Source organism: Balaenoptera acutorostrata, chromosome 14 (assembly GCF_949987535.1).
Source record: "Balaenoptera acutorostrata chromosome 14, mBalAcu1.1, whole genome shotgun sequence".
Taxonomy (NCBI): Eukaryota; Metazoa; Chordata; class Mammalia; order Artiodactyla; family Balaenopteridae; genus Balaenoptera; species Balaenoptera acutorostrata.
The window spans coordinates 9,119,696-9,132,272 of record NC_080077.1 but is presented as its reverse complement, the minus strand read 5'-3'; the positions used below and the strand labels follow the sequence as shown (position 1 = coordinate 9,132,272).

The window sequence follows — 12,577 nt, the reverse complement described above, 5'->3', positions numbered from 1 at the left end:
TGACATCTTGAGGGGAACTTGGGTGAAGAGCTTGCTTCTGTCCCCCGGTGCATGAATTCCCTGCTGAAGAACAGGACAGAAGCCGGGGGGTGGGGGGAGGGTGGGTCTGCCTTGGGCCCTGGGTCCGCAGCCTCCAAGACCGTGCTTGCTCGGAGCCCGGCCCAGCCGTCCCAGCGCCTGCTTCTCCTTGAAGCTCACATTGATCAGCTCGGACCACACCGTACTGGCTCTGTCACTGACAGTACTGGGGGGAAGGAGATGTTTTATTTTTGTAGTTAAAAGAAGTTAAAAGTTGTAAAGCAAAGTGATTCAATAAGGTGTGTTTGGTGCCTACGTTGTACACGGTCCTTGAATCTCCTGCAGCTGTGAAGCAACGCCAGGGTGTCTCTGCTTTCAAGGAGTTTATAATCCCTTTTGGACAGCAGGACAACACTCGAAAAGTTCATTTAAAAAGTCAAGATTTAAATACCTTGAGACAAAAATAGAAGATGTGTCACAGGCAGAATATGACTAATTGCCAGCTGAATGGTGAATGTGAACGGGTGCAGAGAAGGAAAAGCTCCCTGACAAGGAGAAGCCAGGAATTTCTCATCGTGAGAAGCGGATTAACTCTTTCAAACCTCCACATCATTGTTTCTCACATGTGGTCCATGGGCCGCCTCCCTGTAAGTCACCTGGAATACTTACTTAAATAGAGATTCCTGGGCTTGCCCCTTAGATTAACTCAGCGGGTCTGGAGGGAAGCCTAGAAATCTGCAAATTAATGGGTGTGCAGGTGATTGTTATGTTCTAAAGTATGTGATCCACTGTTGTAGATGTTCTCCAAGCAACTTAACAGATGTGTTCCTCAAAATTACCACTGTATGTTCTTACAATAGATAACATGAATCCCAATAATTTTTTTAGCAAAAATCCACCGGTTCTCAAAAGGAATCCTTAGAGCTTGCGATGGACTGAATTGTGTGCCCCCCAAATTCACATGTTCAAGCCCTAACCCAGTGTTACTGTATGTTGGAGACAGGGCTTTTAGGAGGTAATTAACACTGTCATAATGGTGGGCTCCTAATCCGATAGGATTGATAGCTTTCTAAGAAAACGAGGAGGGAGAGCTCTCTCTCCCTCCCTCCCTCCCTCCCTTCCTCTCGCTCGCTCGCTCTCTCTCTCTCTCTTGCGCGCGCGCGCGCGCGCGCGCGCTCTCCCCCCCACCCCCCGGCATGTGCACACACCAAGGAGAGGCCATGGGAGCACATAGTGAGAAGGTGTGGGTCTGCAAGCCAAGGACACGGCCGTGCTGGCCCCCTGACCTTGGGACTTCTCAGCCAACATTACCACACAAGCCAATTCCCCTCCTCTCGCTCCCTCTTCCTGTGTGTGTGTGTGGAGAACCCTGACTAATACAGACTGTAGTACTGAGAAGTGGGGTGCTGCTGGAACAGATACCCGAAGATGTGGAAGCAGCTTTGGTGCTGGTTCCTGGGTAGAGGCTGGAGGAGTTCCGAGGGCACCTTGGAAATGTGGAAGTGAGGGCAATTTCTGGTGAGGTCTCGGGCAGAGTGTGGAGCATGCTATTGGAAACTGGAGGAAAGTGACCCTTGTTATGAAGCAGCAGGGAACGTGGCTGAAGTGTGTTCTGGTGTTTTGTGGAGGAGAAAATTTGCAAGCCAGTGAAACTGGATATTTACCCCAGGAGATTTCTAAGTGGTTTGGAAGGAGTGGCTTGGTTCATCTGGACTGCTTAGAGTAAAACGAGAAAGGGTAGGACAAATTGAAGAAGGAATTGTTAAGTACAGAGGAACCAGAACTTGAAGATTTGGAAAATTCTCAGCCTTTCCACACAGGATGAGATGAAGGCAGGCTGTTGGACATCTTGGATTTGCCAGGATGGGATGAGAGAGCTGTTTGTAGGAACGTACTCTGTTCTTCAAGAGGGAAAATGACCCCAGCGGCGATTCAGAGGTCAGCAGGGCCACTGCCTCGGTTTCAACAGGCAAGACGGCCTCAGCCCAGAGCCTTGAACCCCAGCCCAGCATACCACGGAGGTGACACAGTATTGAACCAAAGGGGATTATCCTTGAGCCTTAAGATCTAATGGAATTCCCCTTACTAGGTTTTGGACTTGCTTAGGACCCATCACCCTTTCTTCCTTTCCTTTCTCTCCTCCCTTTTGGAATAGGAATCCCTCTCCTGTGCCTGTCCCACAACTGTATTTTGGATGCACATAATTTGTCTGCTTTCACTGGTTCACAGCCGGAAAGGAATTTTGCCTCAGTGTGAATTGTACCTGAGTGTCACCCACATCTGATTTAGATGATATTTACATGAGACCTTGGGCTTTAGATGAGAGTGTTGATGCTGGTATGAGGTCATAAGACCTTGGGGGCTGTTGGGATGGGATGAGTGTATTTTGCAAGGGAGCTTGCCATGAATTTGAGCGGGGCAGCAGGGGTGGGATGCTGTGGGCTTTGTTTGGAGTTCGGGCTCTTAGGGGTGGTTAAGGTTGAACGAGGCTGTTGTAAGCGTGGGGTGCTGATCCAGTAGGACTGGTGGCCTTGTAAGACGAAGGGAAAGAAGAGAGATCTCTCTCTCTCTCTCCCCACATGCGCGCACTGCGGAAAGGCCTAGTGAGGACACAGTGCAGAGGGGACCATCGGCAAGAAAGGAAGAGAGCTCTCACCAGAACCTGACCGTGCTGGCACCTTGATCTTGGACTTCCAGCCTCCCAAACTGAGAAAATATATTTCTGTTGTTTAAGCCCATGTCCGGTATTTTTGCCACAAGCCTCTTGCCATAGACACCTTTGCTGTGAAAAATAAAATAACTGATTGACACTTTGGTTTGACAGTTTGGTTTCGGCTGGTTGAAATGCACTAGCATTTCTCCCAGTTAGCGACGTTACTGATGGCTTTATTGGGCTGACAGATGACGATGATTTGCCCCGAGAGTTGGTTTCTTATTTTGAAACACACTGCGTTGGAGGAGAAGGAAGCCGAGGGCCTCAAAGGTGCAGGGCTGAACCCATGTTTCTCGTAGAACTTTGAAACATCTATCAGCAGACGTGGGGCCGTATGCCAAGCACACGAACAACAGTGTAGGGGCTTTCCCAGCGCAACACGAAGCTCAGCCACAAAAATGCAGCCTAGTATTTGGAAACCCGTATCTCTTTTTTTTTTTTTTTTTTGGCCGCACCGTGCAGCATGTGGGATCTTAGTTCCCCTACCAAGGATCGAACCTGTGCCCCCTGCAGTGGAAGGGCGGATTCTTAACCACTGGACTGCCAGGGAAGTCCCAACGTATCTCTGTTAATGAAGGAAGAAATTTGGCAAGAAAAAAAAAGTGCAGTGTCAAGTGAGGAGACAAATAAACAAGCAAAAAAAATAACGTATGAACAAAAGACTTGGAAGACAAGTGCTTAGGTACAACCCACAAAATAAAATCAGTTATTTGCACAGTATTGCCATAAATCAATACACATCTTAAATGCATTCACATATTTTGTATTTCACAATAAAGTCTTTATAATTTTGTTACTCACTTCTCATGTTTATTATGTCCTTTCTAATGTTCCCCTTTCATTTTTCATTATTTTTTATGGCGAAATTACACACTAGGGAGACAGCTAATAAAGTAGTTACGAATGTTTGTGCCCCCATCCCAAAAAAGGATTCAGGTGTTGAAATTCTGACGCCCAGTGAGATGGTATTAGGAGATGGAGCCTTTGGGAGGTGATTAGGTCATGAGGGCAGAGCCTTTATAATCATGAGATTAGTGCCTTATGAAAGAGCCTGCAGGAGGATCCCTGGCCCCTTCCGCCACGTGAGGACACGGTGAGAGGTCAGCAGTCTGCAGTCCCGAAGAGGGCATGACCAGAACCCGGCCGTGTTGGCACCCTGACCTTGGACTTCCAGCCTCTAAGACTGCAAGACAGTAATTTCTGTTGTTTATAAGGCACGCGGCATGTGGTATTTTGTTACAGTAGCCCAAACAGACTAAGACTTCAGTGAAGGAAACGAGCAAACGGTATGGTATATAGCAGTGGTTAACAAGTGTAGGTCAGTGTTGCGTTGTGTTACTGAACTTCCTCAGGTCTGTGGACTGGCTCTGCGCTCGTGAACACGCGAAAGCGTTCTGTGAGCTCACATGCCTGTTTGAATCATGGCCAAGCTTCCTTTGATCCAGGGATAATTTGTGATTAATTATAAATGAAGTAATAGAAAGCACTGCTCGGGGCGTGGTGGAACTCAGATGCACAGCACTCGGGCTTGCGGGGTGCCGGAGCTGTGCCGCCTGATTCAGGCCGCAGTTTAAGGGGGTGCGGTAGTGGCGGGCTGGGCGTCGGCAGCCTCCCTGCCGAGTTGTCCTGCTTTGCCTCCTGTGGCCCCAGAGAGGCCCCTGTCCACAGGTGTCACCTCCACACGCTCAGAAACTTAGCGCCGCGCTTGCATTAACAGACTCATGCTTTCCAGTATAAACAGCCCTTCTGAACGATCTGCTCTCTCACGTTCTGTCAATCAGTTCACGTGCCTTTTTCTATTACCTGGCAAGGCTCTTGGAGCCTGGAGGGATGAGGCTTTGTCAGCAAAGTGATTCTGAAGAACGGGGTACTTCCAGTGAGGGCAGAGCTGGGTTTTGGGGGGTGAGGGGTGTGAGGGGGTGAGGAAGGCAGCAAAGAAGGGATTTGGGGAGGATGTTAGACATGAACTTGATCTACTCTGCGGTTTGGTGACAGCCTGCTCTGTGCACATCATCTTCTGCCTGATGGCCAACTGGCCCCCATACAGGCACCTCAGCGGAGCCCACAGCTACCGCCGAATGTTCTATCACGTGGGTCTCCTTCCAGCCATTGCTCGAAGCAAGCCAGCAGCTCCGGCAGGTGGAAGAGCCAAGGCCCACCGGCACCCTTGTGGCACTTCCAAGACCACCTGGCATCCAGACGTAAACTTCTGGGAGTCCTTGAAACAGACCTGACATGGGTCTTAGTCCAGAGCAGGCCTGGAACCAACAGGGGTCTTCCCAGGTCCCAGGTCAGCAGCAGGCCCTCAGGGGGAGTCACTGAGTCAGCAAGCCCCTTGCTTGGCCTGGGTTCCGGGGCCACCGCAAGCCTGTCTGGCCCCAGATGGATGCCTGGTGTGTCATGAGGCACAACAGCACAGCCGTTTGGGCTCCAGCCTTCCGCACAGTAAACAGGGCCAGACTGTTCTGTACATTCCAGAGGCATTAAAATTCATGCCCATTTTGATAGCAGTAGAAGTAGGTGCCTACTTTTGCTTAGGAAATGTAAGAGCATAAAAAGGTAGATGGAAAACAATGTCCTGCTCCTTTCTGTTTCAACCTCTAGACTTAAACTGATGGCCTGTTAGAGTCAGTCTGTCCTCTGGTTTCTAGTAATGACCATTGTTAGGGTCTAATTGACATCACTCCCCTAAGTTTGCTGGTTGGTGTCTCACCAGATGAAGTCTATGGAAACAGCTTGATTTCCACGATGATTGACAGCTGCAACTGCTCAGACTCCAGTGACATTGAACTGAGTGATGACTGGGCTGCCAAGAAGTCCCCCAAAATCTCCCGAGCTAGCAAGTCACCGAAACTCCCAAGGTAATTTCGGTCTTTAGGGGTGCGCTCCCTCTTTTGTGTCTCCGAAGGTGTCTGTTGTGTCTGCAGCAGAATCCCACTGAAACCAGCAGCTGAAGAGCACAGCCAGAGGGCGGCGGCGCCTTTCGCCTGGAAGATCTGCCCGCAGTAATCACAGCTTCCTTCATCCTTGCCTTTGGGATAGAAAAAGACATCCAGTAGGAAGTCTGCTAAACCCGCAGAACTTCCAGGGGTGGTTAGCACTGATGGTGGGTGGCATGGGGTGGCCATAGCCAGGGACCTTGTTTTACCTTCCAGTTTGAGAAAAGTAAGAAAAATGTTTTTACAGTGTATGTAATGTGTTAAAGAAAATGCAAAATTACATGCCTATAATTCTGTAATAGGGAAAAAATAGTGAACTAAAAAAAAATTAGATCCTGAAGTTTGCCCTAAGGAGTGGCAGAAAGCTGAGAGGAGGTGGAAGGGCCTACGGTGTTGTAGATAAGAAACCCCACGTGCCCCATCCTGGCTCCCTGACCTGGACACCACTTTCCTTATCTATGGAAGTTAAAGAGTGGACCAGATCTTCACTAAGATCCCTCTGTGATGCTGTGCAAAACCAAGGTGTAATTCACATACAGAGTCCCGCCCGATCTTAAACACATAAGCACGGTGTAGTTGATAAACCAGTGTATTCACCACCCAGTTGAAGGTGAGATTTCCGTCACCCTGGAAAGTTCCCTGGGCCCTTCCTGTTCGATACCTCTCCCTAGGGCAATCACCGTTCTGACTTCTGTTGCCCTAGGTTGGTTTTGCTTGTTCTTGAACTTCATGTAGATGGCATCAAACAATACATGCCCTTTTTTTTTTTTTTTTGGCTTTTTTGCTCAACATAATGATTTTGATTCATGCATGTCATTGCATATATCAACAGTTTCTCTTTTTTGCTCTATGAAATTCCCTTGTTACAAATATATTATAATGTATTTATTCCATTTACCAATTGATAGATATTTGGTAGTTTCCAGTTTGGAGCTATTATGAATAAAAACCACTGTAGACGTTCTTATACAAGACTTTCTGGGGACGTATGCACTTGTTTACCCCAGGTATACACTTAGGAGGGGCGTTGCAGGGCCATGAGGTAGACATATGTTTAACTTTATGGGAAACTGCCAAACAGTATTCCTAGGTGCCTGTACCATTTTAAATTCCCACCAGCAGGGTGTGAGAGTTCTCACTGCTTCCATTCTTACCTGCAGTTGAAGGTCACTTAAAAAATTGTATGCATTCTGGTGGGTGGGAAGTGGTATTTGGGTGTATTGGGTTGGCCAAAAAATTAGTTTGGGTTTTTCCATATGATCTTATGGGAAACCCGAACAAACTTTTTGGCCAACCCAATAGTTTAATCCTAGTTATCTCCAGTGATTAATGATGCTAAGCAAGTTTTCATATGTTTGTTGGCCATTTGGGTATCTTCTTTTGTGTTTTCTAACTATGAGTCCTTTGGCAGATATATGGATTATCATATAATCTAATATCTGAATATCTTCTTTTATGATTAGTGCTTTTTTTTGTCCTGTTTAGGAAATCTTTGTCTACCCTAAGGTCATGAAGACATTTTTCTGTTCTCTTCTGGATGCTTTGTAAAGTTTTAGCTTTCACATTTAGCTCTCAGATTAATTTTATACCACAGATTAATTTTTATGTATATATGAGTTAGGGATAAATGTTTGGTTTTTTTCCCAGGTAGATATCCATTTGCTCTAGCAACCTGATTGATTTCTTTTTTCATCTTTATTCTAAGCTTGTTAATTTGCAAATTAGATTATGAACTTACCTACACTTCTGCAGTGTTTTCCGCTTTTCCCATTACTTAAGCAGAGAGGCCATTTAACACATAAGTAGTCAAATCCTTCACGTGTAAATGTCCATTTGAAGTTCCTGGGTGTGGCAGTCTCCAGAGCTGGTCCTCCTTCCTTCCGTCTTTCCCAGCGTTGAATCCCCTACACAAAGCAGCCAGGCTGGTTGTCCTCGCACAGAGATGTAACCAGCTCTGTCCCCCTCGGCCCCAGATATCTTACCAAGCTCTCAAGCAGTATATGTGCGGCTTAATGGTTTTCCTTCATAGAACGCCATTAACCTTACCATGTTCATTTTTATAATGCTCTCTTCGGGGTAGATTGGCATTAAACACTTATGTTCCCCATGTCATAAGCATAGGAACTGAAGAAAAACTTTAGGTCTACGGATCTAATTTAAATATTGCAGGTGGTGAAATGCTAGATAAGTCTGTTGAATTCCAAACATTATGTATTAGGAACTGTGAAATCATGGTGGTCTTAAGGTGAGAAATAACCCTTCCCACCCACCGTTTTCCCCAGGACTAATTTTGTAAACCCCGGCAGAAGGCGTTTCTAAACGTACTCTTCATCAACAGGAAGTAAAAGTTAATTCTCAGGGGTTCCTTACAAGTGAATCGCTTCATCTAATCGCAGTATACTTTAAATATATGCTATTTGATATATGATTCTGTCCTTCTTTCCTCATGTTCATAAGGCAAAAGCAGGTGGGAGGGTCTTGATTAAATTAAGGGCCCAGCCTCTGAGACAGTGACACCACGGGGGGCTGCTAGAAAGTGAGGAGGGTCCGGGAGCGCCGGTGGGTGCCTGACCCATGGCCTCGTCTCCGCAGGATCAACATTGAGGCTCGCAAGTCCCCCAAGCTGTCGCGTGCTGCTCAGGAGATATCCCGGTCTCCTCGCCTGCCCATGCGCAAGCCGTCCATCGGCTCACCCAGCCTGACGCGGAGGGAGTTTCCCTTTGAAGACATCACTCAGGTAGTGTCTTGAGCCCCGCCACACACCCCTCCTCGTGTGTGCATGACAGCAGCTGAGCCCTTGGGACCATCTCCGTGCCTGGGACGGCAGTGCCCGACCCGGGCGCCCTGGAGAAGAGCCCTGGTTGCCCCCCTCGGTGCCCCTGCCACCTCTTCGTCCCGCTGGACCTCCCTCCCACCTCAGGCATCCCTGCTGCTGCCACGAGAACCTTCTCCCAGGCAGCTCTGCTTGAGACATATCCTCATGTCCACCTCTGCTCCCTCAAACTGCTCCTGACCCCTCAGTGACTCCCAGTGTCTGCAGGAGCCCAGCCCCGGCTGCGGCCCCTCAGTCTGGCCTGCCTGTCTCCCTCCTGGTCCCCCTCACCCCGGGGCCGCAGCCTCATTGTTGACTGGCCTCTTCCCACCTTTGTGCCTTTGTTCTGCCTGCGTCTCTCCGTCTCCGGGTCAACGGGCCCATCCTCTCGTCTCCTCCCCCTTGTTTCTGCCTTCACGCTTACAGATATAAGTTCGCCTCCATGCCGAAGCCTTCCTTCCCTGACTCAGCCACTGTAACCCCAAAGCATGTGGTTTATAGCTCCCTTATAACATTGCTCAGTGACTCTGTCTGCAAATAATTACAAGCCTGATCTCCTCCATTAGGTTATGAGCTCTCTCGAGTGCGTGTGTGTATGTGTGTATGGGCGGGGGGAGGTTTAAGTGTAATTGACCTACAACACTATGTTAGTTCCAGGTGTACAATGTAGTGATTTGATACTTTTATACATTTCAAAATGGTCACTATGATAAATCTAGTTACTGTCTGTCACCATACAAAGGTATTACAATATTATTGACTGTAGTCTCCATGCTGTACATTTCATCCCTGTGATTTATTTATTTTGTAACTGGAATTGTAGCTCTTAATGTCCCTCACCTGTTTCACTCATCCCCCCACCCTCCCCTCCGGCAACCATCTGTTTGTTCTCCATGAGTCTGTTTCTGTTTTGTTGTATTTGTTCATTTGGTTTGTTTTTTACAGTCCACATATAAGTGAAATCATACAGTATTTGCCTTTCTCTGTCTGCCTTATTTCACTTAGCATATACCCTCTAGGTCTATCCATGTTGTTACAAATGGCAAGATTTCATTCTGTGTTATGGCTGAGTCATATTCCAGTGTGTGTGTGTGTATACCACAGCTTCTTTATCCATTCATCTCTTGATGGGTAATTAGGTTGCTTCCACGTCTTGATTATTTTAAATAATACTGCTGTGAACTTTGGGGTGCACATATCTTTTCAAATTAGTGTTTTGGGAGTTTCATTTTCAGAACAATACCCAGAAGTGGAATTGCTGAATCATATGGTAGTTCTATTTTTAGTTTTTTGAGAAACCTCCATACTGTTTCACACAGTGGCTGCACCAGTTTGCATTTCTACCAACAGTGTTGGAGGGTTCCCTTTTCTTGAGGAGCTAGATTTTATTCGTCTTTATTATTGCCCTTGCACATGCACACACACACACCCTACACATATGTGTGGTTTGGGCACAGTGATAACTTTTTAAGTTTTTTGAAATTTAATTGAATGAAAAAACATAATTGGGTGGTCTCAGGACATACTGGTATCAATGCAACTGATATTTCCGGGAGAAATATCAAGGCTAAGAATGGAGTCAGAGCTTGGTACCTTGTGTAATAGATCAATGACCGGGGCGAAAGGAGAGGTGAAGAAAAATGTGCCCACGTCACTTCTGTGACCTTTCTAACCTACCCACACACAGGCACGCTGGGACACCATCCGCCCCTCACTCCCAGACCCGAGAATCACAGCCCGTGAGCCACCACTTAAAAACAGGGCCTGGCATGCTGTAGTCGGCGTCTGGTATTGAAAACGGTGGAATGATATAGAGGATGAATATTTCTGTCAGTGCCCACCAGCGACTTTTTAAGCAAAAAGTGTTAGCATTCTTACTTCTTAAGTGATTGATAGAAAATATGGAAAGAGATGGTGATTTTTCTTCTTTTTTTCCCCCCACAGCACAACTATCTTGCTCAGGTCACGTCTAATATCTGGGGAACCAAATTTAAGATTGTGGGCTTGGCCGCTTTCCTGCCAACCAACCTCGGTGCAGGTAAGCCCTGCATGCATCCCACTGGGAACTCAGGCTGAGAAATCAACTTCGACCTCCAGTGGCCTGAAGTGAAACACGAGCTCTTACGACACCAAAAGATTAGCATGTACTTTACCTCCAAAGTTTAACCTCCAAGTTAGCCACCATGATTTTGTAAAAATTAGAATTATTGCTCTAATTGGTTTTTTTTGCCAGTGGTGCTTTCATTTTTTTCTATAAGTCCTGACTGATAAAAATGACAGAAATAACCAAAAGCTCTGATAGGTTTCTGGTTATTTTGATTTCTGGCCTTTTACCGTGGGCAGATTTTGGTACCAGTGTCTTTAGGTTCTTGAGGCAAAAGAAACTTGTGAAGAAAGTCGAGAAGAGAGCATCGGAGGCTATTAGAACACGTTGGCTGACTGTTAGTACAGTTCTTAGTGGTAAATCTTTATAGATTTCATTTCTAAGTACCAGATAAATATCCTATCTGTTGGAAGCTTGAGACATCAGGGAAGATGGAACCAATGGAGGACAGAGCTGGGCGAGAACCCAGAGTGTGCGTCCTCCTCGGTACCCGACTTGAGTGAGTAGCACTAACGTGTCACTTGTACTCTGGGACAGTGAGGGAGGGAAATGACAGAAGGTCCTTTTCCAGGTGGCTTCCTCCTGATGGCACAGCCACCTTGTGGGGTGGCCTGATGATTTGACATGCACACACCTCTCCAGAAGGCCGCCTTGGCCAGCCTATGGCTGGTGGCCCCATCTTGAATGTGCTCTGTGTAACCTACTAAAAATGTTTTGTTTATTTATTTATTTTTTAATTCTGAATCTGCCTATTAGAGCTGTCTCAAACACAGATCCTTTAAAATAAATAATTCTTGCAAAGCAGACGTTAAAAGTCATGTTGCTGTGTATGTATCTTCAGAGGCTTATTAAGTAGCGCTGCAGGTGGATTTTTCATTTTGAAGTTATTCAGCTTAAAGAAGAGGAGGAATAAAGCTAAATATAAAACTGACTTAGAAAAAAAGAGTAGACTATCCCTGTACATAAAGCAAAGAAATCTCTTAGGGTATTTTCCACAACCTGGACACCCTCTGAAGACCACAAAAGCCTGTTCTTCAGTAATTCAGCAGTGCGCTGCTGGTGTACACAGGGGTTCTAATACCACTGTGTGAGGGTTGTGACCATCCCCATGTCAGTAAGCTGAGAACTTAGCCATCTGCTGACTATAAACATTGAAAAAAGGAATGCAAGTGAGAATTTACTTACTGGATCTTTTCATTCTGTCTGCCCTTATCTCTTGGACGTTGAGTAGATCCACGAGTGGGTCAACGAGACCTTAAGATGGGAGGGCCCGTAAGTGCCTTTGAGGCCCGTCCTGCTGCAGTCTGAGGAATCTGAGTGCCCGAGAGCAAAGCCTTCTGTATGACTGCGGTGAAATCACCGTCCTAGTCACTGACCTTTTTAAAAAGAGGGTTTTAGCTGGTACCATACGGCAAGCGAAGAGAATTTTCCATTTGATTCTACTAGAGAGAAGAAATTAACTCTTGGATTTTAGAAGGTATATTACATATGGGCACCCTATTAAATACTCTGGTAAGCTTACCCGTGTGGATGGAAAGCAAGAAGTCTGTATGGCCTGGCCTGTGGTTATTAAAAGAAAAAAAAGTGAGTGCTGTTGGTTACTTTATATTGGGTAATTGGATAATAATTTGTTTCTTTCTATTAGAATGATCTGGCCTGTGAAATTTTCTATTTTTAATTTTTTACATTTCTTAATTTTAAAAATATGGAATAAATTCAAAAGATTTAAAGGAGTATACAGTTAAGCTGTCTCGTCCTCACCCCCAGCCACCTAGTTTTTTTCTCCCCCCCTCTGGAGGCAACTGATGTTATTTCTTAATCCCTCCTGAGATTTTTAATTTTATTTCTCGTTGTCAATCTGAATGACAAAGAATAGCACTTTAATGCATTAATTCTTAAGCTATATGGCCATCCAGAGTTTTTAAGCTGAAATTCATATTCTCTTCTGTGGGCAAGGGAGATGAAAAAGACCTGTAAGGACTGCTGGGTTG

The 12,577-nt window shown here is 46.1% G+C and overlaps 1 protein-coding gene across 4 annotated transcripts in view; it reads left to right on the top strand.

Moving 5' to 3' along the window:
• The window catches only part of TULP4 (TUB like protein 4), a 237,301-nt gene that overhangs the window by 214,689 nt on the left and 10,035 nt on the right, over positions 1-12,577 (top strand). For all 4 annotated transcript variants that reach the window (XM_057527691.1, XM_057527692.1, XM_057527694.1 and 1 more), the window contains 3 exons: positions 5,448-5,592; positions 8,263-8,407; positions 10,427-10,520. In XM_057527691.1, the coding sequence (XP_057383674.1) occupies positions 5,448-5,592; positions 8,263-8,407; positions 10,427-10,520 (384 nt within the window). The remainder of the gene's footprint in view (positions 1-5,447; positions 5,593-8,262; positions 8,408-10,426; positions 10,521-12,577) is intronic.